The sequence below is a fragment of the Microcaecilia unicolor genome, chromosome 9, assembly GCF_901765095.1.
Source record: "Microcaecilia unicolor chromosome 9, aMicUni1.1, whole genome shotgun sequence".
Classification (NCBI taxonomy): domain Eukaryota; kingdom Metazoa; phylum Chordata; class Amphibia; order Gymnophiona; family Siphonopidae; genus Microcaecilia; species Microcaecilia unicolor.
The window spans coordinates 44,584,499-44,610,834 of NC_044039.1; the positions used below are offsets into that span (position 1 = coordinate 44,584,499).

At 40.9% G+C, this 26,336-nt stretch overlaps 1 protein-coding gene across 1 annotated transcript in view; it reads right to left on the reverse strand.

The window, feature by feature from the left end:
- The window catches only part of WNK1 (WNK lysine deficient protein kinase 1), a 515,889-nt gene that overhangs the window by 7,933 nt on the left and 481,620 nt on the right, over positions 1-26,336 (reverse strand). The window contains 3 exon segments of the mRNA XM_030214920.1: positions 1,761-1,951; positions 5,177-5,218; positions 23,567-23,656. Of these exon segments, the coding sequence (XP_030070780.1) occupies positions 1,761-1,951; positions 5,177-5,218; positions 23,567-23,656 (323 nt within the window).

A 26,336-nucleotide genomic window follows, 5' to 3' on the forward strand; every position in this document is an offset into this window, starting at 1 on the left:
ATAATATATTGACCTTATTTTCAAAAAAATACAGAATTGTCATTCTCAGTTTATTGGAATGATTGGACACTGTACACTGTTCTAGTTACCTTATTAGTTCTTGTTCTTGGATATTTATGTCTGATTTTTAAATAAAATTCTTCTACTAATTAAAAAACAAAAACAAAAAAACTTTACTACAGTTCTGAGCTGTGGCAGAGCTGTCCATCCTAGCACCTTTGGAAGACACCACTCACTAACAGGCTTTATGTAGTCCTGCTCAGATAGAAATTGTTGACCAATACACTTAAGTACATAAGTACATAAGTAGTGCCATACTGGGAAAGACAAAAGGTCCATCTAGCCCAGCATCCTGTCACCGACAGTGGCCAATCCAGGTCAAGGGCACCTGGCACGCTCCCCAAACGTAAAAACATTCCAGACAAGTTATACCTAAAAATGCGGAATTTTTCCAAGTCCATTTAATAGCGGTCTATGGACTTGTCCTTTAGGAATCTATCTAACCCCTTTTTAAACTCCGTCAAGCTAACCGCCCGTACCACGTTCTCCGGCAACGAATTCCAGAGTCTAATTACACGTTGGGTGAAGAAATATTTTCTCCGATTCGTTTTAAATTTACCACACTGTAGCTTCAACTCATGCCCTCTAGTCCTAGTATTTTTGGATAGCGTGAACAGTCGCTTCACATCCACCCGATCCATTCCACTCATTATTTTATACACTTCTATCATATCTCCCCTCAGCCGTCTCTTCTCCAAGCTGAAAAGCCCTAGCCTTCTCAGCCTCTCTTCATAGGAAAGTCGTCCCATCCCCACTATCATTTTCGTCGCCCTTCGCTGTACCTTTTCCAATTCTACTATATCTTTTTTGAGATACGGAGACCAGTACTGAACACAATACTCCAGGTGCGGTCGCACCATGGAGCGATACAACGGCATTATAACATCCGCACACCTGGACTCCATACCCTTCCTAATAACACCCAACATTCTATTCGCTTTCCTAGCCGCAGCAGCACACTGAGCAGAAGGTTTCAGCGTATCATCGACGACGACACCCAGATCCCTTTCTTGATCCGTAACTCCTAACGCGGAACCTTGCAAGACGTAGCTATAATTCGGATTCCTCTTACCCACATGCATCACTTTGCACTTGTCAACATTGAACTTCATCTGCCACTTGCACGCCCATTCTCCCAGTCTCGCAAGGTCCTCCTGTAATCGTTCACATTCCTCCTGCGACTTGACGACCCTGAATAATTTTGTGTCATCGGCGAATTTAATTACCTCACTAGTTATTCCCATCTCTAGGTCATTTATAAATACATTAAAAAGCAACGGACCCAGCACAGACCCCTGCGGGACCCCACTAACTACCCTCCTCCACTGAGAATACTGGCCACGCAATCCTACTCTCCGCTTCCTATCTTTCAACCAGTTCTTAATCCATAATAATACCCTACCTCCGATTCCATGACTCTGCAATTTCTTCAGGAGTCTTTCGTGTGGCACTTTGTCAAACGCCTTCTGAAAATCCAGATATACAATATCAACCGGCTCCCCATTGTCCACATGTTTGCTTACCCCCTCAAAAAAATGCATTAGATTGGTGAGGCAAGACTTCCCTTCACTAAATCCGTGCTGACTTTGTCTCATCAGTCCATGTTTTTGTATATGCTCTGCAATTTTATTCTTAATAATAGCCTCCACCATCTTGCTTACTTTCTCTAGAAATGCAATCAGGAACAGGAGATTCATTACCTCATAACTGGGATGGCTTGGATTCTTGTTTTTCTTGCCAGTTAAATTCATGGCATCTCGGGCCCAGTTATCCACCAACTTGTGCAAGTCATCTGTAAAGGTGCCCTTGCGACTTGATGTGACTGCAGGTGCCAGGGACTGGGAAACCTGGGTGTTCACTGCACTTCCAATGGTGTTTGTGCTGCTAGTCCCTATAATAAACAAAGGTGAAAGAAGAAAAGTGAAGTTATCTCAAAATAAAAAAATTAGGAAAGCAGATATTACTCTCTTAAGTCTATAATACCACTTAAAAAATGCAAAATTCTCCACAAAAAAGGCAGGCACGGAAGTGCTGCACTATAATTCTGCAGCACACAAAATGTACTTATAAGGCCAGCACTGTAGCATTTGGAGAACCTGGGTTTAATTGCTGAATACAGCTTCTGCTCCTCAAGTCAGCTGTGAATGCTGTGGAGGTAACATGTCTCACCATCACAAAGCAGTAACTTAGTTCATGATAGCTGAATTCCAGAAGGAAGTGCTATTTTCAGCCTCTGATCAAAGACTATTGTTACAATGGATGATTTGAATTTAGAGGGTGGGGGAAAGCACATTAAAGCAATGGTGTTTACTTCCAGTCCAATGACTGCAAATAGATTGAATTTTCAGGATATTCCTAACAAACATGTACAAAATAAATTTTCAGACAATGTAAGTCTATGCGTACAAATCTCCCTCATGCATATTTATTTGGATTTTGCTCACATCTTTTTTTCAGTAGTAGCTCAAGATGAGTTACATTCAAGTACACTGGGCATTTCCCTGTCCCTGGAAGGCTCACATTCTGATTTTGTACCTGAGGCAATAGAGGGTTAAGCGACTTGCTCAATATCACAAGGGGCAGAAGTGGGATTTGAACCAGGCACCTCTGGATGTCAAGATTGGTGCTCTAACCACTAAGACCACTCCTCCACTTATTAGGGGTATTCTGAAAACGAAACGTTTTGCAACCGTCAAGGACTGGAAGTGAATACTACTGCAATAGAGGTCGATTCCACCTGTGTGGAAAATCCAAAGGAGGACATTGCTGGATCACAAAAAGTTTTTTTTTTTACTTATGTGGTTATGAACTAGGAACTACTGAGAGCACTATATAATACAGAAACACTCCGAGTCCTCTCCATATGAAACATGTTTGTACAGCATAAACATAAGCCAAAAGCTATTTTTAAGTTGCAGTACTTCCTGAATTTAGTCAGTCAATCTATTTCACTAGGTCATATCTACTCTAATACATAATTCATTAATATAAGACACAGGTCTGGAGAAATAATTACTTAAAAGGTGGCTCAAAATTGGACTCTGAGCTAGTAACAAACCAATACAATATTCTGAAAGGCAGCACTCAGCTATTGACAGTAGGGTCGCCGAGAGACTGAGCCCCTCACAGAAACAAATTCAACATTGTTCTCAAAAAGAATTCAGATAATCATGCGACAGTCATATAGATGGCACTGAAAGGAAAAAGCCTCAACCAGCTCTGGGCAAACACACCCTTAGAAGCTAACAAGCACAAAAAAAAAAAAAAGCCTTTCAATGCGCTAAACTTGTAAATATAATCAGTGCGGTAGCAACCTTAAAATATCTTCAGAGCAGATAAAATATATTTTACTTAACTTTCAAGTTGAATTGCTGGTAAGCCAACCTTGAATAAAATGTCAAAGTGTACCCATGACCGACGATGGCCACATTTCGCCAAGCTGCATCCGGGTTAAAAGGATGTTTAAACACTGCTCTCTATACTTCAGCTGGTTTAAAGTGGACTAACAAATGCTACTTACTGTAATTCTGACTTGATTAAGTTATGTTCTGAAGTTGAAAACATTTTTAATAAAAAAATAAAAGTAAAAAAAAAAAAAGTGAACACAGTTACTACACCAATTTATTCAAAAATAAACCATTAAACAAAGCTAACTATAGTGCTTTTTTTCATTTTAATAGCATTGTTGCTAAATTCCAATTATGACCTACTTCTGAAAAAACACTTCTCCATTCAAATGTGTGCACTACTAACTGTGCTTAGAGACTAGTGCAGGGGAATTACAGCAAGTGTTCCATTTAAACCAAATTATTACCCAGGTCAGGAGGCTGAAACAGTAAACTTAGAAGGCATACCTACAGGAATTCAATAAATTGGTCCTATGTCAAGCACTGTAATCAAGGCTAGTAGATGACTAAACTGTCAAAATGTAGGATTTCCACATGTCTCAAGTGAAGGCAATGACCACGCAATATAGTGGATTGTCAGTGGAGCTACATGCTCAAATCTGAACACTAAAAATGCTGGCATAACAATACAGATTAACTATAATTTCTGGCCTCACCCCACCCCACTTTGAACATATAACTTTTGGAAACATAGTGCTATACAGCCAAAACTGATCCATTGTTCTTAAAGTGCTGATGGGTCCTGCACGTGATGTTGGCTACATAAGGGTTTATTGTTGTGTTTTACTCTCTACGTTGCTTGCATCTCTTCCACAGTGGTAGACATTAATATTGATCCTCCATCTATTATCCCTCACTACTTCTTCCTGAACAATCTTATCGATTCATTCTAGAAATTTACATACATGCATCACTTCTATCCCTTTGAAAGTGGACATTAAACAGGAACAAGCTAAAATATATGTTTCTTGTAGTATTGCTTTCTCTTTTTGTTACCAAGAAGTTTCTTTATAGAATATTGTCCAGATGGAGTTAAATAATTTTTTTCTTTTACAAAATAAATGGGGGGATGGATAGATAATGTATATATTATAGGCATATCTCCAAGCCTAACTTTCAGTTGCTTATGCTTTATATAATAATAATGTAAACCACTTTGGTTGTACCACAGAAAGGCAGTATATCAGATCCATGACCCCTTGACTCCTTTACCCTTACATGCATCCATGAGAAATCTGCAGGTTAAATTAATTATCAGGACTTTAAACCTCAATTAGATTTCTAAGGATAGCAGCATGGAGGCAGGAAGAGCCTGCAAGAACTTCATACTTGTAACAGCTATTTAGAAATAATAAACAATGTTAAGAAGGCTCTTAATGGTTTTGTTTGCAAATGAAATGTCTAGTTCTTGCTAGTACAAATTTTATCATCATAAGTTGCAAAAGATTTTAATTCAACTGGCCAAACCACCAGATGAACTGGGTAAGACTGAGGATATGAGATCCTTTTTACCCTCCCAAACTCAGAGTAAATTATATATGTCACCAGAGATGTACGTATTTAAGGAAAAAAAGCAGTATGTCAGATTCAATGAGAACTGGCTTGCAGAATATAAAGAGAATGTAAGGAGAACTTTACAGTCAGAGAAATAAAATGTAAGTGCTGCACAAATATACACATATGAAAAAAGATAATAAAAAGATAATTACTACATAGCTGGTTGCAAGGGCAGACTTTTTTCACCATCTTCCCTAAAGCACAAAGAGAGGAATTTGTTAAAAAAGAAACAGCAATATGAAAAACTGAGTAGCAGTGAGACAGTACAGTATAGAAGAGATGTAGCTAGAGTGAGCACAAGCAGCTGAATTCTGGGCAACTCACTGCAAGGACATAATTCAGAAAATCTGAATGCTGGCCAGTCTACTTTATATTTGCATATTACGTGCAGAAGCAACAATTTGCTTTGGGAGGTCAAAATTACTCAGACGTAACGTGGCAAAGTTGTATTTTCAGAATAAATATACAGTAATGTTTTGAGTTCTTGGATTTTTTGACTCATCAAACTCATGATCATGCGTGGTCCAGCCTGAAAGATTAAATCTCCAAACTTTAAGTACTGAGAAAGTAAAAATCTGACCATTTACAACTACATTTACTATTTAAAGAGCTGTCTACAGATTCAGCCTCTGCGTGTCCCATGATGACTTAGTTTACATAGACCTAAATGGATATATTCTTTCGAGAAGTCCTTGCAGGCTTGGGACTGCTACCTTGTGCTCTCATTAGCTGGGAAAGTTTTATTACCATCCTTCTGCTTTCCCCTCCCATTTTACTAAGGATTTTAACAGATTTTTGTTTAGACAAGTTTCTGAGAAGCAGCAACAACCTAAGGATACAGAAAGCTTCAAGTTCAGCACATTATTATCCACTGTTTAAAGGAAGTGAAATGTACTGTTCTGATCCAAATAGGTCCCTTTTTCTTCACTCTTACTATATAGTAAAGTTACTCACCTGAAGCAGGTGTTCTCCAAGGACAGTAGGACATGTATTCTCACATGCGGGTGACAACATTCGACAACAGCCCCAGTGCGGACCCTGCCCAGCATAATATCTTTTTAAGAGGCTTCTGACATTGACCAACCACACAAGTGCAGTTGCCTTCCTGCCTAACATGTGAGCATGGGACCATTAGTACTGATCGACAATCAATGAAGAATACAACTCCTAAGGGAGGATATATGAGAATACATGTCCTGCTGTCATTGCAGAACACCTGTTACAGGTAACTTCGCTTTCTCCAAGGACAAACAGGACATCATTGCTCATATGTGGGAATCCCTAGCTATCAAGCTCACTGAATAAAACAACACTGGGACAACAGGGACTTCCAACAGTAAGGCCATTAACCCCCCCCCCCCCCCCCAATCAACCTTAAGATATACAGTCTGTTGTGAAGGTTCAGCCTGGAAAAGAAGAAAAGTGGGCCTGGGAGAAAATTGGATTCTAGGCACTAAACAAATTTTGCAGGACTGTCTGACCAAACCAACTGTCACATTGGGTAATAATAATAATCATTTCTATAGTGCTACTAGATGTACGCAGCGCTGTACACATTATATGCCGGTACTTCCTCTGTCCCTAGAGGGCTCACAATCTAAGGGATTCTGTTCAAGGTAGTAATGAGATGTGAATGTGTGGACTGTAGACCACTTTGCTGCATTGTAGATCTCCTCAATGGAGGTTGATCTGAAGTAGGCTACCAACGTAGCCATGGGTCTGACACTGAGCCATGACATGGCCCTCAAGAGTCAGCCCAGCCTGGGTGTAAGTGGAGATGCTGTCTACTATCCAATTGGATAAAGTGTGCTTAATGTTGGCTGTCCCCATCCTGTTTGGGTCAAAGAGAATGAAAAGTTGGGCGGATTGTATATGGGCTTAAGTCCGCTCCAGATAGAAGGCCAAGGCTCACTCACAGTCCAAGGTGTATAAGTGAACTTCCAGAAGGATGGGCATGAGGTATTGGGAAGAATATTGGTAGAACAACTGACTGATTGAGATGGAACTGACACTACCTTAAGAAGAAACTTAGGATGCGTATGGAGAACTACTCTGTTATGATGAAACCTTCTACAAGATGGGTCAGCTACTTCAGATGATAGAAGTGGCTCAAAAGAAGCTTTCTTTAGCTGGGTGAGGACTATGTTGAGGTCCCATGATACAGTTGGAGGTTTGACAGGGGGCTTTGACAAAAGCTAACATCTCATGAAGTGAACTAGGGCTTACCTCCTACATGGTGATGGCAAGTACTAATCATATTGAGGTGAACCCTTAGAGTTGTTTTTAAACCAGACTCAGAGACATGCAGGAAGTACTCAAGTAATTTTTGTGTCAGAAAGGATCTAGGGCTTTGCCTTCACTCTTCCAATTAAAAGTATAACACTTCTTAGTAGTGGAATCTTTCCTGGAAGCCAGCAGGATCTTGTAGACACCCTCAGTAAGTTGCAAGGATTCAAATTCTATGCTCTCAACATCCAGATTTTGAGGACCAGGAAGTGGAGGCTGGGACTCAGAAGACACCCCTTGTTCTGTGTGATGAGGGTTGGAAAACAGTTCCAACTTTCACAGTTCTTCAGAATGGAGGAGTGGCCTAGTGGTTAGAGTGGTGGACTTTGGTCCTGGGGAACTGGGTTCGATTCCCACTGCAGGCACAGGCAGCTCCTTGTGACTCTGGGCAAGTCACATAACCCTCCATTGCCTCAGGTACAAATAAGTACCTGTATATAATATGTAAGCTGTATTGAACCTGCTATGAGTGGGAAAGCGTGGGGTACAAATGTAAGAAAAAAAACCTCCTGAAAAAGAGGGATCCATATCTGTCTCAGCCAGTAAGGCGCGATGAGGATCATGGTCCCTCAATCCTGCTTGAGTTTAAACAAAGTCTTCCCTACTAGAAGGGTAGGAAGATGTGTGTACAAAAGCCCTCCCCCCCCCCCCCCAATGGAGGAAGCCATCTGACACGTCTGTTCTGCAACCTAAGCATGGAACAGAATGAAGGGATTTTGTTGTTGAGATGAGTGACAAAAGATCCACAGAGGGGGTGCCCCACATCCGGAAGATACTGTGGGCTATGCCTATGCTGAGAGACCACTTGTGTGGTTGAACCACTCTGCTCAGTCTATCAGCCAGACTGTTGTCTTTTCCTGCCAGGTATGGAGATCGAAGCACCATTCTGTGACTGATGGCCCACTTCCATATATCCTGACTGCTTCCCAGCACAAAGAGTAGATCTTGTACCCCCCTCCTTGTTGACATAATACATGGAAAGTTGATTATCTGTTTGAATGAGCACCATTTGGCTCAATAACCAATCTCTGAAAGCCTTTAGAGTGGTTCCAGATTGCCCATAGCTCCAGAAGGTTTACCTGAAACTTGGTCTTCAAAGCAGACCAAATCCCCTGGTTATTAAGTCCATCCACATGTGCTTTCCATTTGACAGTGTATGCATCTGTCGTATTTTCTGTGAGAAAGGAATTTAGAATGGTAATCCCATTGTCAAACTGGACCAACTGTCCAGAGTAGAGACTTCTTTTGCTCTGGGGTGAACGAGATGACATCTGCAAGCTTTCCCGTTGACCTCACTGGGAAGTAAGGGTCCACTGGTGGTCTCTCAAACAGAGGTGTGTCATGGGAATGACATGCACTGTGGAGGCTATATGGCAACTTCAACATGTGCCAAGCTCGGACCTGCTAGCTGATGTACACCTTAGATGCTACTGCAATGAGTACAACTGCTGTTTCCTGCAGGAAAGAAGGCTTGAGCTTGAACTGTGTACTCCAATTAATTTACCAGTTGTAAATGGGACTTGGGGTAGTTGATGACAAACCCTAGCAGTACCAACACCTGAATATTCTCTGCATTGATTCTTGAGCACCTTCCCTCGTTGTGTTCATCAGCCAATCGTGCAGATAGGGTATATTAAACCTGGAGTCAGCAGTGCTCTGTAGTTATTTGTTTTATTGGTGGTACTATTTTTGAGTATTTTTGTTGCCTTGTGTTTTGTTCCAGTTCCCTGTGGTGTTATTTTCTGGACTGCTCTCTTCTCCAGATCACGTGATCCTGTCATCAGTGCCAGTATATTAACCCTGGAGTCAGCGTGCTGAAGGAGCAGGAATGTCTCTTTACATACTCCTGTGTGTGCCGACTTTTTAATTTTTACTCGTTGTGGCTTTTGGACTTGTATGTACGGCGTATTTTTCAATCCCATTACAACTAGGTCACCCTGGTCATGTTTTTCTGTTAAGGATGAAGAAAGTAAGAAGTAATCTGACTTATGTTGTTTGCAAGGCGAACTTGATGCAACCTTCAACTAGGCCATGTTTAGTTTGTTGTGGTATGATTAATGTTAGGAGTCTACATAATAAGACAATGTTGGTCTATGATTTACTTCTCAAACATTGGCTTCATATTTTGGTGTTGACAGACTTGGTTGAAAGATGGGGAGAGTTGGCCTATGGACTCAGCGTGTCCGTCTACTTTTTCATGAAATCGTTCCAGGAGACGTGGAGGAGTGACTTCAGGTTATAAATGTTTCAAAATTAGATTTAAGTCATGCTTTTCTTCAGTTTATTTGGAAGTGCTGATAGTCTGGGTAACAGGAACAGTTCCAATTTATTATTTTTTATTTTATCTGGCTCCATTAGTTCTTCCTCCTCCTCCTCTCTCTCTCTCTCTCTCTCTCTCTCTCGAGGAGTTAAGTTGTTGATGAAGCTTAGTCTCCCTTTCTGAAGAACTGGTGTGAACATCCATCTGAAGGCTCCCTCTATTTCTTTGGAAGCCCTGTTTTTAAATTCTGTAATTCAATTTTTGAATCTGACTTACAAAGCTGGTCATTGCCTGGACCTAGTGGTGAATAGAATGCGTTCTGGAGTGAAGAGATTTGTTGAAATGAAATCTTGGATGGATAATTTTTTCTTAGATTTTCAGGTGACCTTAGTGCCAGAGCCTATCAGTGGCAAACAAACTAGACTAATTTTGCCTTTGTTAGGGGAAAAAAAGGGATGAACTTGCTGTGGACTGTCTTTTGAAATATGACATGGGAGATTTGAATGTTCAAGTTGATTTGTTTGGGATTTTAAAAGAGATTTTGGAAATGTATGCCCCTAGTTAATTGGTTATGGTGAAACTGTTTATTAGATCTTCATTTAAGAACGAAGCGTGTGCAGCTAGGAGTTCCTTGCGAAAAGTCCCCTCAGCCTTTAGTCAGGAGACTTCTAAGAAGTCTTTGATAGCATATAAAAGTAAAGTTGATATCCCCTCCGAAGGGACACCACCTTGTAAGTGGTGGAGGGGCTTCCGTGTTTCAATGACTCAGAGGGCTATGCTGTAGGGTTACCCATATCAGACAGGCCTCTGAGGAGAAACCAGACAAAGAGTGTCCCAACCTGGAGGATCCAAGATGGCGTTGAGGGAGGACGTACGCTAGTTGAGTTCCCGTTTTACACCAGAATGCCTGAAGAAGAGGGCACGCTCCCCAGAGAATGGGGAAGAGAAAAGGCAAAGCTGTGGTGCTGTCCTCCTCGAACATGGCTGGGGTTCCCACCACTTCTCAGTCTATTTTGGAGAGATTCGGGGTCATAACGTTGGGGATATCGGTTCTTGCTTCGGGGAACAGCAAGGCTTTATTGCCGAATCTCAGTGGAGGGACTGACTTTGAGTCCCCCTGTTGGCACGACCCCTCCAAGACCCGGAAATAGTAATGCTTCGCTATGGAGGTCAATAATGGAAACGCCCGAAGTGGGTAAGGATTTTCATGTGACCCGAGGAGGTCCTGGCCCAGCATAGACTCGGATAATAAACCAACTGGGGGATTGGAGAGTGAGCTCTTTCCCCTGAAGATATCTGGAGCGGTTTCTGTGGAGAAATTGGACTTGGTGAAGCCAATAATGTCATAATGGACGTACTATAGGAACTGCAGCAGAATGTGAATAACTCTCTTCTTCAGATGTTTAAAATTTTTCACTATGTGAGTTAAAGAATTTATATTAATACTTATCTAACAAAGTGGAAGTCCAAGATATAAAAATAGAGACTTTGATTACGGAAATGGCTTCTCTATGAAAATCAGATAATTTGGTAATGAAGAATAGTTATCTTTCTTGTAAAAATTGGAATTTCTGGAGAACCAAGGGAAAATAACTTGAGAATGATAAATTTACCTATAATATCCTATATATCAGCTACTGAATTCTTGAAGAAATATTTCTCTGATATTTTGCTAATAACTTCTGATAGCCACCTTTTGGTGACTAAAATTATATTTCCTTTAAAATCTTCTTTATCAGAGAAAAGAGATGAAAGTTTAACTGACATTTTGGAAAATTCAGAAATTATAGATAGAGTTATTATTAGTGACTTTCGTCTTTGATTTAGATAGGAACAATGTTTTGAAATTGTACTTTCGATACATGCTTGATAGTTTTTTGGATTCAAAGATGCATATATTTCCTGACACATCAAGGGAATCGCAGACTGGGAGGTGTGAGGTCTTGGCTTTTAAGCCAGGAATCATTGCCCTAGGTGGGTCCTTCCTAATGCGATTCCCTTGTAAGTGTTTTATTTCCTTATTACTTATTTGTTTGAACCTAAGAAATTATAAGAGTTTGTGGAAACAGATGAAGAATCCTCTGCAGCAACTTCCCTCAGTTACCACTGTACCGGCTGCAATAACCGATTAACCTTCCTCCTTCAGAAAATGTGAAGTGTAAGATTAACCATTTTGAGTTTTTCTTATTTTCTTTAAGATTGTTTTCCTGATCTTGGATCTTCCAATTGTGGACAATTATGTAAATATATATTGTTGAGAGAAAATGTTTTCCTTTTTATATTAATTTCTGTATTTCCTTACATTTATGTGATAAATGTGAATGTAATTAAGTAAAATGATTAAAAAAAAAAAAAAGTAAAGTTGATATGACAAAAAAAAAACCAAAACAACCTTTCTTTGCTCTTTAGGAGCAGAAATACCCGAAGTAGTTATTTATGACAGAGAGCTAGAACTGAATGATTATTGCAGAGAGTCTCTATGATGAAAGCTCATCGGTTTTCCCCCTCTGCCTCTTCCTTCTTTGGATTTCTTTGCCTTTGCTCCATAAGCACCCATGAGCTTTATTTCAGTTTTTGTGCCTCTGACTAAACTTTCCTTGCAGAAATTGGCTGCCTCTGTCAACTCATCCTCTTCACTGGCATATGTAATTCCTTCTAAACTGCTTATGGAATGTTGGTCCTCTTTTTCATAGTTATTTCTGGACTTATTGAATCAGAGCTTATATGAAGACATTATTCTGGAAAGTTGGAAGTGTTCTGTAATTCCACCATTGAAGAAGCCGAGTTTGGATAAATATGATCCTCAAAGTTTTTAGATCTATGGCTAATCTATCATTTATGGCAAAACCTTTAGAGGAAGAGGTTGCACAACAGGTGACCCAGTTTTGGGAAGAAACTGCTTTTCATCCCAGCCAGTCTGGGTTGGGTTTAGGCATGGGCATAGTACAGAATCTCTACATGTTAAACTTTTGGATGAAGTACTGACATACAAAGAAAGTTGTAAAGATGAATTGATTATTCAGATAACAGCGGCCTTTGATATTATAGATGATATATTATTAATAAATAGGCTAGAGATGGGGCTTTCAGGGGAAGTGATTAATTGGTTTAGATCAAATTATTCAAAACATTCATTTTGGATGATCATCAATGATCAGGGTTTGATAGATCAGTCCTTTGTATTTGGAGTCCCTAAAGGCTCTATGTTGGCCACTATTAAGTGTTTTTTTTTTTTTTTTTTTGGCTCAGTTAGCCTTATTAATTCAGGATTTGGATTTGAGTGCTCTTATTTATGCTGATGATATTCAGTTGGTGGTTGCTAGTGATGTCTGGGACTCTGCTTCAATCCAATCTGGAATACAAACTCTTTTTGATAAATCAGTGGCTTGTAGATCATAAATTATTCTTGGACCCAAAGAAGTGTGAATTAGAAAAGGTTCAAAGAAAAGCAACCAAAATGATAAAGGGAACGCCTCTCGTATGAGGAAAGGCTAAAGAGCTCCTCTTCAGCTTAGAAAAGAGACGGATGAGGGGAGATATGATTGAGGTCTACAAAATCCTGAGTGGTGTAGAACAGGTACAAGTAAATCCATTTTTTACCCATTCCAAAAGTACAAAGACTAGGGGACACTCGAGGAAGTTACATGGAAATACCTTTAAAACAAACAGGAGTAAATATTTTTTCATTCAACAAATAGTTAAGCTCTGGAATTCTTTGTCAGAAGATGTAGTAACAGCGGTTAGTGCACCTGGGTTTAAAACAAGGTTTGGACAAATTCCTGGAGGAAAAGTCCATAGTCTGCTATTGAGACAGACATGGGACGCAACTGCTTGCCCTGGGATTTGTAGTATGGAGTGTTGCCACGTTTTGGGTTTCTGCCAGGTACTTCTGACCTGGCTTGGCCACTGTTTGGAAAACAAAATACTGGGCTAGATGAACCACTGGTCTGACCCAGTATGGCTACTCTTATGTTAATGTGGATCTTGGATAGGCTTTGCCTTTTGTTCCCCTGAGTCTGAATCAATCTATCATGGTTAATTGAACAATTACCTCATTGGGGGTGATTTGGGACTCTAGGCTTTCTTTTGCACCTTATATTTCTAAGATTATGACTCCCTTTTTTTTTTCCTGATTAGATCAGATCTTTGACTTCTTTTCTAGACAATAGGGCAAAAAATAATTTATGGCATGCTTTAGCTGGGCAGACTTATACGGTCTGTGCCAGAGCCAGTGGTGGGAGGCGGGGCTGATGGTTGGGAGGCGGAGATAGTGCTGGGCAGACATATGGTCTGTGCCAGAGCTGGTGGTGGGAGGTGGGACTGGTAGTTGGGAGGCGGGGATAGTGCTCGGCAGAATTATACGGTCTGTGCCAGAGCTGGTGGTGGGAGGCGGGGCTGGTGGTTGGGAGGCGGGGATAGTGCTGGCCAGACTTATAAGGTCTGTGCCCTGAAGAGGACAGGTACAAATAAAAAGTGGCACATGTGAGTTTATCTTGTTGGGCAGACTGGATGGACCATGCAGGTCTTTTTCTGCCGTCATCTACTATGTTACTATGTTAAGCTATAACTAGGACAACATTTTTGATTAAAATTTTAATTGCGCGATTAAAGGTATGTTATTTATTTTTCTCCCACTGCAGCTCCTTGTGACTCTGCACAAGTCACTTATCCCTCCATTGCCTAGAGTCACAAGCAGCTGCAGTTGGGGGGGGGGGGGGGGGGGAGAACATATCTTTTGCGATTAATTGTATTGCAAATTTTTATCAAAATGTAACCCTAAATAAATTAAAAAAGTAATGAAAACATAAGAAATACAAAATAGAAATTGCAAATTAAAGAATCTAAAATAGCATGCAGAATAGCGTTACAGTTTTCAGAGCGTACTTCAAAAATGCAGACCTAGCTATAACGCACATTGATTATTGCAATGTGTTATCAGTTGGCTGCCCTCAGATTCAGCTGAATCGACTGCAACTCTGAGAACACTGCTATCAGGTTACTGTACAACATAAAGGTAAGGTATCATGCAACTCCTTTGTTTACAGAGCAACACTGGTTGCCAGTTACTGCTAGAATTTAGCACAAACTTTTTATTACTGTCACATCAGGCTTTGATTTTGGGAAAACCACTGTAATGTTGATTCCTTATTTAACTGCTAGACATCTTCAGTCATCACAGGCTAATCTTTTAGTAGCTCCCTCCAATCAGAGATTTTGGCATTGTTCTTCTTAGTAACAGTACTTTCAGTATTGCGGCTTCATTATTTTGGAATTCTTTGCTATTAGATTTAAGGATGGAAAAAATCTACTAAAAATGGTCAAGGCATGGTTATTTATGCAGTGGTATGGTTGTCTGCGGGTCTGATTGGCTCTGGGTGAAGACCTATCTCGGGGGACCTCTTTTTTTTTTTTGTATTCTTGGTGTATCACTGGTTTTTACTTTTTTCTTAAATTTCTTATTTATATATTGCATACTGGTTAAAGATTGTTGTGCTATTTTACATTCCATCCTTTCTTTTCTTGTGAAGTTCTTAGTTTTATTTATTTTTAGGCCGGCATTGTTAAATATTGTAAACCACCTTGATGAATTATTGATGTGTGAAAAGCGGTATACTAAGTTTGGCAAATAAACTCAAAGTCTGTGTAGAAACTCTGCGACCACAGCAAGACATTTCATGAATACTCTGGAAGCAGATACAGTAATGATGGTGGCATTTCCCTACTCAATTTGAGATACTTCCTGTGACTTGAGAGTATCTGAAAGTGAGTATAAGCATCCTTTAGGTCCAATCATTCTTCTGAATCATGGAAAGAAGGATGCCCAGAGAAATCATCCCAAACTTTTCCTTGACCAGATACTTGTTCAGAGCCCTTAGGTCTAGGATGAGATAAAATACCCCTGTTTTCTTGGGCATGAGGAAGTTCTAGGAATAGAATCCCTTCCCCTCTCCCCCTGGTGGAATAGGTTTGACCGCACTGGCCTTTAGAAGGGCAGAGTGCTGCTCCTCTGTCAAGTACTTCCTGGTGCTCACAGCTAGTGAAAAATGTTCTTGGTGGGTAATTTGGTGGTGTTTTTTGCCAATGGAATGCGTAACCCACCCAGACTATATGGAGAACCCAATGGTTGGAAGTTACAAGGGGTAAAAATTCAGCTTCCTTCCTACTGGAAGATTGTCTGGGACAGGCACTTTGATTATGGTTATGCTTTCGTGGAGCCAGTCAAAAGCTCATCCCCTTGCTTTGACTGAGAAGCAGGCTGGGATTTCTGGGGGGTGCTGTTGCTGGGGACAAGAGTGCTGAAGTTGAGCCTGCTGCTGTGGATGGAAGAAGGCATAAACCTATGCCTTTGAGAGTAGTAGGTTTCTCTTTGAGGCTCACCTGAAAACCTCCGAGAAGTGGAGGAGGAAGGAGGAGACAGATAGGGCCTTAACTGTGTCAGTATGCTTTTTTATGAGATCAGCAACTTATTCCAATCTGTCCCCAAAAAGATGATCTCCTCAGCACGAGGTCCACTAACCTCTCCTGAACCACAGGCTCCAGGTCATGAGAGTCTGTGCATCCCCACACCCAAGGTGGAGAATCTGGACATATCATAGTAATATGCCATACTTTGTATTGTTACTTGAATATTTTACTGCTGTAATTGCCTATTGTTCATGTTTGATCTATTCTTACTGTACACTGCCTTGAGTGAATTCCTTCAAAAAGGCGGCAAATAAATCCTAATAAATAAATAGTAAGTGATGGCAGATAACCTGTATGGTCCATCCAGTCTGCCCAACAAGGAACTAATTTTACTTGATATGAAATAATATATATATATATATATATATATATATATATATATATATACACACATACACACACACATATATATATATATATATATATATATATACACACACACACACATATCTATATATCTATATATATACACACACACACATATCTATATATCTATATATATATACACACACATCTATATCTATCTATCTATCTATCTATATATACATACACACACACACCAGAGTTTGATTTGTCCTTGTCATTCTCAGGGCACAGACCATATAAGTCTGCACAGCACTCTTCTTGTACTAAAAGATCTGAAGCTAACGTCGAAGCCCCTTAAAACTTATACTCAAGCCCATCCCTATCTATTCAGTCATGAGAAGGGCGTAGACTGTAGAAGTCTGCCCAGGTCCAGTTTTGCTTCCCAATTACCAGCGTCGCCACCTAATCTCCGCTAAGATTCCGTGGATCCATTCTTTCTAAACAGGATTCCTTTGTGTTTATCCCACGTATGTTTGAATTCCATTACCATTTTCACCTTCACCACCTCCTGCGGGAGGGCATTCCATGTATCCACTACCCTCTCCATGAAAAAATACTTCCTGACATTACTCCTGAGTCTGCCACCCTTCAACCTCAATTCATGTCCTCTAGTTCTACCACCTTCTCATCTACAGAAAAGTTTTGTTTGTGGATTAATCAAATATTTGAACGTCTGTATCATGTCATGACACAGTGGCCCCTAGTGGCTTGAACAGGGAAATAGAGTGGCAAGTTCTTGTTTAAAATTTTCCCGTGCTTTGGGAATCAGCTGATAGCGTATATAAATAGTACGCATCTGCAGGCGTTGTTGCAGTCACTAACTCTGATGGGAGTTGCTCCTTCCCGTAGTTGCTGTTCTGTAAGTTACAAAGCAAAGATTTTGAGCTGTTCAGAAATTTATTGAATGTATTGAATATATTGAGATTGTTAGTTTTACCTTCTCTATGCTCGATTTTTTGGGGGTTTACTTGTTGATTTTTTAAATTTTATTTTATTATTTTTCCGTAGTTGCTGTTCTACCAGTTCCCCTGAAGACGCCAATATTTCGGCGAAACATGGCCCATGTAGGGAACTAAAGTTAGAAGATTAAGGAATGTTCATTTAATGTATCACGGACTGTTTTGAAATATATAAGCATTACTTTGCCCCGGGGCTTGCGTTAGTTTGCTGTATAACACCACCAGTAATTAAATCAGCCTGCTCATAGGATATCCTCCTCCAGATTCTACAAGAACTTTCTTCTTACGAGAATACAGCTAAGTAGCTGTTTTTCATGACTACACTTTTTTGATGACTGCTTATTTTGAGAGAGCCAATTTATAGGTTTGGAGGCAGGGTGTGCAATGATGCTGGAATGATGTCCTTACATATTTGCAGCCTTCGGGTCGCTGTAAAGCACCAAAAAAACTGAGCACAATTCACTATATAAAAGGTATCTTTTTATTGTATTTGTGTATATTTTAGGTTTGAATATTATTAACACATTATAGGCTTGATTTAATAATTCCATAATTTGGTTTCTGGAATATTCATTAAATTTTAACTGTCATTCTTCTAACGTTCAGAGATCCCTTCTCATCGTTTCTACTCCCTCCAGGGTATCAACTCTATTGTCTACTTTCATGTCATCCGCAAAAAGGTAAATCTTTCCTTCCAACCCTTCAGCAATATTACTCACAAATATATTGACCAGAATAGGCCCCAGCACCGACCCCTGAGGAACTCCACTACTCACCTTCCTTTCCTCCAAGCGGATTCCATTTACCACCACCCTCTGCCACCTGTCAGTCAACCAGTTTCCAATCCAGTTCACTACTTTTGGTCCTAAGTTCAGCCCTTTTAACTCATTCACGAGTCTTATGTGGGGGACCGTAACAAAGGCTTTGCTGAAATCCAAGTAGATTACAACTAGTGCACATCCTTCATCCAGTTCTTTGGTCACCCAGTCAAAGTCAATAAGATTCGTTTGGCAGGATTTTCCTTTCGTAAAGCCATTGTTGCCTCTGGGTCCTGTAACCGATTGGTTTCTAGAAAGTTAGCTACCCTTTCTTTCAGCAGCAACTCCATTATTTTTCCTACCTCCGACGTGAGACTTACCGGTCTGTAGTTTCCCACTTCTTCCCTGTCTCCACTTTTGTGAAGAAGGACCACATCTGCTCATCTCCAATCCTGCGTAACCTCTCCCATCTCTAAAGATCTATTAAATAAATCTTTAAGAGGTCCTGCCAGTACCTCTCAAGCTCCTTCAGTATCCTGCCCCATCAGAAGTGTCAAATGTATCTCTGGCCAAATACTTCCTACACTCCTTTTGATTTTTGGAGAGCTGGCGATGCTCTGTGACGTGCTCCGCAGAGAGACCGTTGATGAAGTCAAGCACATTCTGTACCAGGGACTTCAAAGTACAGGCTCATGAAGAGCTGGTAAGCCTGAAATGTGGGAAGCAAGCAAACAATTATTGAGGCCTTATAAACCTCTCTACCAAAAGAGTCCAGCATCTGAGCCTCCCTGCTGGGGGAGCTTAGGCATGAGTATTTGAACTTCTGGCCCATTTGAGAGTGGATTCGACTACCATAGAGTGCTGAGGCAGTTGAGCACTTGGATTCTGTAAAAAGAATCAAACTTCTTACGAATCACCTGCACAGAGAGAGGGGTCTCCCAAATCTTCATATGTGCATCCTGGAGAACTCTGTGAAGGGGTATAGTCACAGCTTCCCAAGGTGAGGAGTCATTCCTAGATGGTAAATAATTCTGCCCTGGGCTTGTCCTCCCTCTCCAACTTAAATGTCATCGCCTTTGCCATTTCCCTTACAAAATCTGTGGAGAGCTCCTCGTGTGGGGATACTTTCTCTCCTGAGGGGAGGGGTCTGATGGTATGCTGCAGGACCTCTCTTCCAAGAAATACTCTGGCTACTCACTAGATTCCCATGAATGGTTTGACTCAGACTCAACAAAATACTCCTCATGAGAGGCAGGAGTCTGTGCCTGCCTCGTTCTACTCATGTGATGTACAGGCCCTGAATACCGGGTGCCAAGATATGGGTCTGCTGTGCGACTCCACAACAGCTTCCTCTCCTGTCAAAAGCGTGACAGCCCTAATACTTGGCAAGATACCAGCGTTGACGACTCCTCAACAGGTGGGTTATAGGCCTCCAGGAGGGAGTGGACTGGTGCCATGGCTGACAAAGTACCTTCAATGCCTTCGCACTTTAACCCACCAGTTCCTCTCAGAACATGACCCAGAACCGTTTATCAAGGGCAGGCATTGGTAAAGGCTGAGCCTGGGGTCAAAATGGAAACAGCCTGCAAATTCACTGGTGTCAAATCAGAAGCGGCTTCCCATATGCATGGAGACAGCTGCATTGGCACTGTAACTTCCGAGGGAGAGTAGTCTTCCTGACGCTAGTACTTCTTGGGGCCAGTGACACCAACATCTCAGAGCTCCTGGCACCATGCTTTGAGGGGGACTAATGCTTCTACCTTCACTCAATGCTTAGCATTGGGATCCCTTGGTGCCGAAGAAGAGGATGTTGAATTCACAGACCTTTTTGGTGTTGGGTCTGATGTCAACCGGTCCCGGGGCCCTGCCTCAGCACTCGATGTTGAAGCAGGCAGAGACCTCAATGCTAGTGCACTCCCAGCGTCTGATGCAGCTCTAGCAGCCATCGGGACTGAAGGTTTGATGCTGACGGACCACACTTAGCGCCAAAAAGTTTCTCACGCTGGGCCTCTCTAGCCTTCTTGGTTCTTTTCTGTATACATAAAGAACGCAGAGGCCTCGTGGTCTAGGCCCAGGCACAGCAGGCACCAACTATGGGGATCAGTCCTAGAGATGACCTTGTTGCATCAGGCACAGCAATTAAAGCCACTGGGAACTTTTTTTCGACATGAAGGGAAAAACTGCCAATGCAAAATCAAACGGCTCAATGGCAAGGATGAAGATGCTCACCTGCAGTCAAAAATGTTCATGCTACCCGACAGATGCTCAGGACCTCTGGAGTCAAAAAAATAAACTTAAACTGGCCAAAAATGATAGGATGAAACTAAAAGGATAAGGGAAAAAACAATGAGAAGAACAAAGGGGAAAACCCCTGTGGGAAGGCACAAAATGCAAAAATTCTCAGACGCACTGAAGAGATCATTGACGCAACCTCCCTGGATTTGTGGCAAAACAGACTCATGGTCCTGCGCTTGCACGTAAGGCAGGAAGGCACCTGTACATGTGTGGTGGGTCGCTTCTAAAGAGATATTACTCCCCACCGGGGCTCCGGATGACATCACCCACATGTGAGGAACAATGTCCTGTTTTTCTTCAGAAAACAAATTACGTTCATTTTAGTTTATTCTCCAGATGAAGAGAAACATACATCTAATATTTAAAAGCTTAGCATGTTCTCGAATATCAAGTTTACTTCAGTGAATTGTTTTTCTGGCATAATTCCAGGGCCATCTATTATCCTGCTCAAAGACATTCATAGTTATACACTTTGGAAGAGAGCTCCCTCTTGCAATGCTTTAAAAAGAGTCTCCCACTTTAGACATACTCGTATATAATACAAATTTCTTAAAAGGCTCAGTACGTCAGCAGCTTAGCTTACTTAAATCCACAGAGGCTATTTTTCTAACAGAGCACCCATTATGACTATTATATAAAGCTAAAAGATACCCAGTAGCATCAAAATTCTCGACACAAATGTACATTTGTTCAAAATGTGTAACCGTATGTCCTTGCTCCAACCCCTGACTATGCCCCCAAGAATACCTGGGCGCATACTTATATGTGTGTATTTGGCCACAGAATTTTACAAGAGCCTTTTTTGCTTGCAAAAGTTAACAGTAGGGAGCAGCCAACTGGAGGTTTTCAGAACCAACAACAAAATACAAGAAAATTCACATTCAAAATGCTCCAAATGGACCCAGGTGATTTTAAAATATATTGAAATATTACATATAAATAAGGAAGTTCTATGTAACTTTTGTGAGTTACTTCCACTAATGATGTATTATGCATGCCCAAGAGGCACCATCTTGGAAAAATGTTGTTTCACTTGGATGCTACTTTATTTTATAGCCTGTGATATATTTCTATGAAGTATCAACATGTACAAATTCTATAGAGACTTTTTTTGTTTCAAGAATGGGATTCTCTAAACTTCTACCACTTCTACGAAAAGTTTTGGGAGTAATGCTGATTTGAAGGAACGGTGCCCTCAGTTTTGGTTAAATCTGAGCAAGGGTTATTACAGATGCACTGGAGAAAACAACCAGAGAGAACGAAAACATTAGCACCCCAGACCATGCATAACAGGACTTGCCAGTAAAGAAATAGTGAAAAAAATTGTACATAAAAAAAAGCTTTTGGTTCTAAGAAAAGATTTTAATTATTTGTGCTGCTTTAAAACTAGTAAAAGCTACAGTTTAAAAATTAGATTTCCTGTATGTCTTTGGCATCTTCTTTAAAAAGCTCCTTGTTTACCAGTTATATAGCCATTTTATATAGTTATGGCACAGTGAAATCGCAAGTGAAAGCAAAGAACATGTTGCTCTGTAGTGGACTCATCAGCTAACAATGTATATTTCCCAAGTTACCTGTTGACATCAGCTTAGGAAAGAACACACTCTAAGCTTCCCATTCTTTTCAATATGCAAAACATTTAGATCTGTAAATGGGGCAGTTGTGAACTAAGTTCTGGAACTGTCATACATGAAATAGCCATCTGAAAATGCCATTGTTACACATTAACTTTCGTTAGAGGTTGGCCTCGGGTGAAGAGATTTAAATTCAGTGAACACGAAAAACTTTCTTTTGGAATTTCAACAGAAACAAGCACAGACTATTTTTTTCCTCCAATTTCCAGAACAGTCCTTCCTGTGACCAAGTGGATAATAATGCCATCACTGAAGAACAGCAGCAATTCAGGAGATGCTCTGTCTCTGCACAACCACAAAATACGAGCAACTCCCTGACTTGGTTATGCAGATATTAGGGTAGACAATTTCATTTGATGACTAGATATGGTCTATAGTCCTTAAATAGATTGATAAGAAAAGTGGCACACAGACATCTTTGAAATGACCAATCAAGACTAGAAGAACCCTACTTTCTTGCCCAGCTAACAGGTTTAGTTTTTGGCCTTTTGCTTAAAGCAAGCTGAAGCTGTACAGGGCTGCATTAAACCTTTTGCTAGTTTGCAAGATAAAATTTGAGAGTTATACTTGGACAATGTGGTGTACTTTGATCCTTGACCAATTGCTGAGTCTATGCCCTCAGCACAAAGTGCTATGTTGATAATACCTGTGGACTGCCATAGTTAGAAATCCAGTGGACAAATATCCATGTGACAACCCTCACCAAGTGCGCCAATAAACAGGCAGTCGACACTATACGGACCATCTCTGTATGATACATGCAGCGGTTTAGCTAAATTTATAAGACAACTTTGGTACACATGCAATTAAAAACACACTTCAGCAGTCAGAAGCTTTAGGTACAAACACTAAAGATTAGACTCTCTTCCAATTATTTTGTCCTGTGCTAGCTTTCTCCATAATTCTAGGAGAAGATTCTATAAAAAAAACAACCTAATAATAAAACATTAACCAAATTAAACAGAGGATGGTGATTCCCACAGGTAAATCAGGTTACAGCTGATATAGTATAAAGTGTGTATGACAGGAGGCAATAGCAATATTTTCAGAATAGTAATCAGTCACCTCAGTGTTTCTCATGTAACACATGGGACATTTTTGCAAATAAGCTGGCACATCTAGCCTATGGAGATGGACCAGTTGGGTTAAGAGAAACATGATTTGAACACTACTTCCTTTTGTTATCTTAAGGAATAGTGTTCTTCCCTTCTCTCAACTTTATTGGCAATATTTCTGTATACAGCTGTCCAATACCTGCTGGGTATTGCATTTGAAAGAAAATGTTCACTTACAGCTTGCAATACCCTTCATCCCTATTTAATAAATGATTGGCACACAAAGGCCAGTAGCTACAGAGGTTAACAAGGGTTAGATCACTTCTCCAAGAAAACTCTCACCCAAACTTCTGACGTGCAAAATGATTCAGGAAGGCTGAGAGGCAAATCAAAATAGGCTTCATGAGACACATCAGAAACAGCAAAAGAAGAAACAGACAAGGAAGGAGTAAAGTGTTACACACAAAGAGCCAAGCAGGGCGTACTCAGAAATCGGGTCCTTCTGCCTGGTTTGAATGTCACTCGCTCAGATGCAGAGTTATACTTCGCCCAGCCTGTCATAAAAAGGAACAACAGAAAGAGGGAAAAGAAACACAGACAGAACACAACTACAGAATGTTAGAAACTAAAGGCTGAAGGACATGAGATGCACTACGATGGCACATATGAACAGCCTCATGATACACAGACAGAGAAGGAGGAAGCTCTCTGCAAACCCTTTCAGTAAACAGTTGCCTGTTTGTAATAGGTATTCCCTTAAGACAGCAATTCAGCAATCACATGATTGTGCTTCATGTAAGCCATGAATCTTTCAGAGCTTTCTGGAAGACTAAAAGCATTTCACTGCACATGCATGGTATCCCCTCTTGGATCCCTTTAGGTCCACATAGTAGCTTCCCTGTTGGGTAGGTAAACCTGCGTGTATGGGGGGGGGGGGGGGGGGGGTGAGTAATACAAATAAGACTCCTTAGCTATGAAAATATTTAGTTTTATTGAGAAAGACAACCCTACATCATCAATATGAGAACGGGGGGGGGGGGAGGGAATAGGAGGTAGCCTGCAGTGAAAAACAGACAGTTCAAACAATAGGATGTTCACTGGGTAAATCTCTCTTATCTGCACCCTTCTCCTCCACCGCTAACTCCAGACTCCATTCCTCTTATCTTGCTGCACCATATGCCTGGAATAGACTTCCTGAGCCAGTACGTCTAGCTCCATCTCTGGCCGTCTTCAAATCTAAGCTAAAAGCCCACCTTTTTGATGCGCCTTTTAACTCCTAACCCTTATTCACGTGTTCAGAACCCTTATTTTAGCATCTTCACTTTAATATTCCCTTATCTCTTATTTGTCTTGTTTGTCCTAATTAGATTGTAAGCTCTGTCAGGCAGGGACTGTCTCTTCATGTTCAAGTGTACAGCGCTGCGTACATCTAGTAGCACTATAGAAATGGATGCGACTGTATGAACTGAACTACATGTTACAACTCTACATAATCCTTAAGTGCGCCTTGACCTCTGAATGACCCACACCACTATGGCTCAAATATTATGGACCTTACATTGCCTTTTTATGGTCAGGTCTGCAGGTTAAAATATCCACCACTAAAACAGTAACCTTTCAGGTTAACCACCTGAGCCTGTAAGAGCCTAGACTAGGTTCAAAAGGGGACCTTCATAAGCTGTGTAACATCATCATCTTCTTACAACCCCCTGAAAGGCGCAAAACCTGCATAAACCTGACTTGAGGATGTACAAAAATGAAGTTTCTTCCCTATACGGATGACAAATGCCAATTTCATTTTGCTGATTAATAGAGTTGGTCGTTAAAGTAGAATGTATGGAAACAGATTTTGGGTGGGATACAAGATAAATGACCTTGTTTTACACCAGGTTACAAAATAAGATCTCCTGATGGATTAATTTGGAGAAGCTAGAAGAATCAGAGGTATCTTACATATGGGGAGCTGGGGATTCAACTGTCTTATCAGGCCTTTGTCTCAATGCTGTGGAGGCCCTGGTGTATACATGTAATGCCATCCTTAGAGAATGTCATTTGAGTGTTAATGAGCATATTTCTCACCAGTGCAGGCTCACCATATGAGTATCCTACCCTGTCCTATTTGTTTAAAATGTGCAACCACAGAGGGTTCCCTTTCTCATGTGTTTTAGAGCTATCCTAAGATACAGATTTTTGGACCCAGGTGATGGGTTATTTTGAGAACTTACTGTAGAGATGAATTTAGCTCTCTCCTTTGGGATTCTTATTTGGGAGCCCACTAGCCTGTGGCCCCTTGAAAAAAGGTGAACAGCTCTTATTGGATAAGGCAGGTCTTATTGGTTATGTTAATGAGGCATTGTCTTCCTATAAAGCGAAGATACTTACCTGTAGCAGGTATTCTCTGAGGACAGCAGGCCATTCATTTTCACATGTGATGACATCATCCATGTCGCCCGGTGCAGAACATATAAAAGCTAATATCGCTTTAAGAGTGCATGCTACGTCCCCACCGTGCATGAGCAAGTGCCTTCTCGCCCGCTGCAAGAGCACGGGACCATCAGTATACTACTATACCATGGAATCAACAAGGGGAGGGTATGTGAGCAATTGGAGTTCAACAAAGCTCTGCTAGACAAGCAGCAAGCTTGGGCTTTTCTCCCTTTGCTGCAAGACATTTGGTGAAGCTAAAAAGCAACATGTGGTACTGGAAGTGATGTGTCAGCCATAATTAAAGATACTTCCTGTGACCTGGAAATATTGAGATGCGAGTGTAAGCATCCTTTAAGTCCAGAGTGAATAGCCAATTGTTTTCCTGAATCATGGTGAGGAGGGTGCCTAGGGAAACCATTCTGAACTTTTCTTTGACCAGGAATTTGTTCAAGGCCCTTAGGTCTAGGATAGAACGCATCCCCCCTCCCCTTTTTCTTCAGCATAAGTAGAATCCCTTCCGTTATTCCTCTGGTGGAACAGGTTCAACCGTATGGATCTTTAGAAGGGTAGAGAGTTCCTCTGCAAATACCTGCTTGTGCTGACAGCTGAAGTGAGACGCTACCTGTGATAATTTGACAACAATGCAGGGCACAACCGAGACAGATTATTTGAAGAACCCACCAGTCAGAGGTTATAAGGGACCACCTTTCTTGGAAAAAATTCAGCCTCTCCCCAACTGGTAGGTCATCCGGGATGGTCACTTTTACTGCGGCTATGCTCTGCTGGAGCCAGTCAAAAGCTCATCCC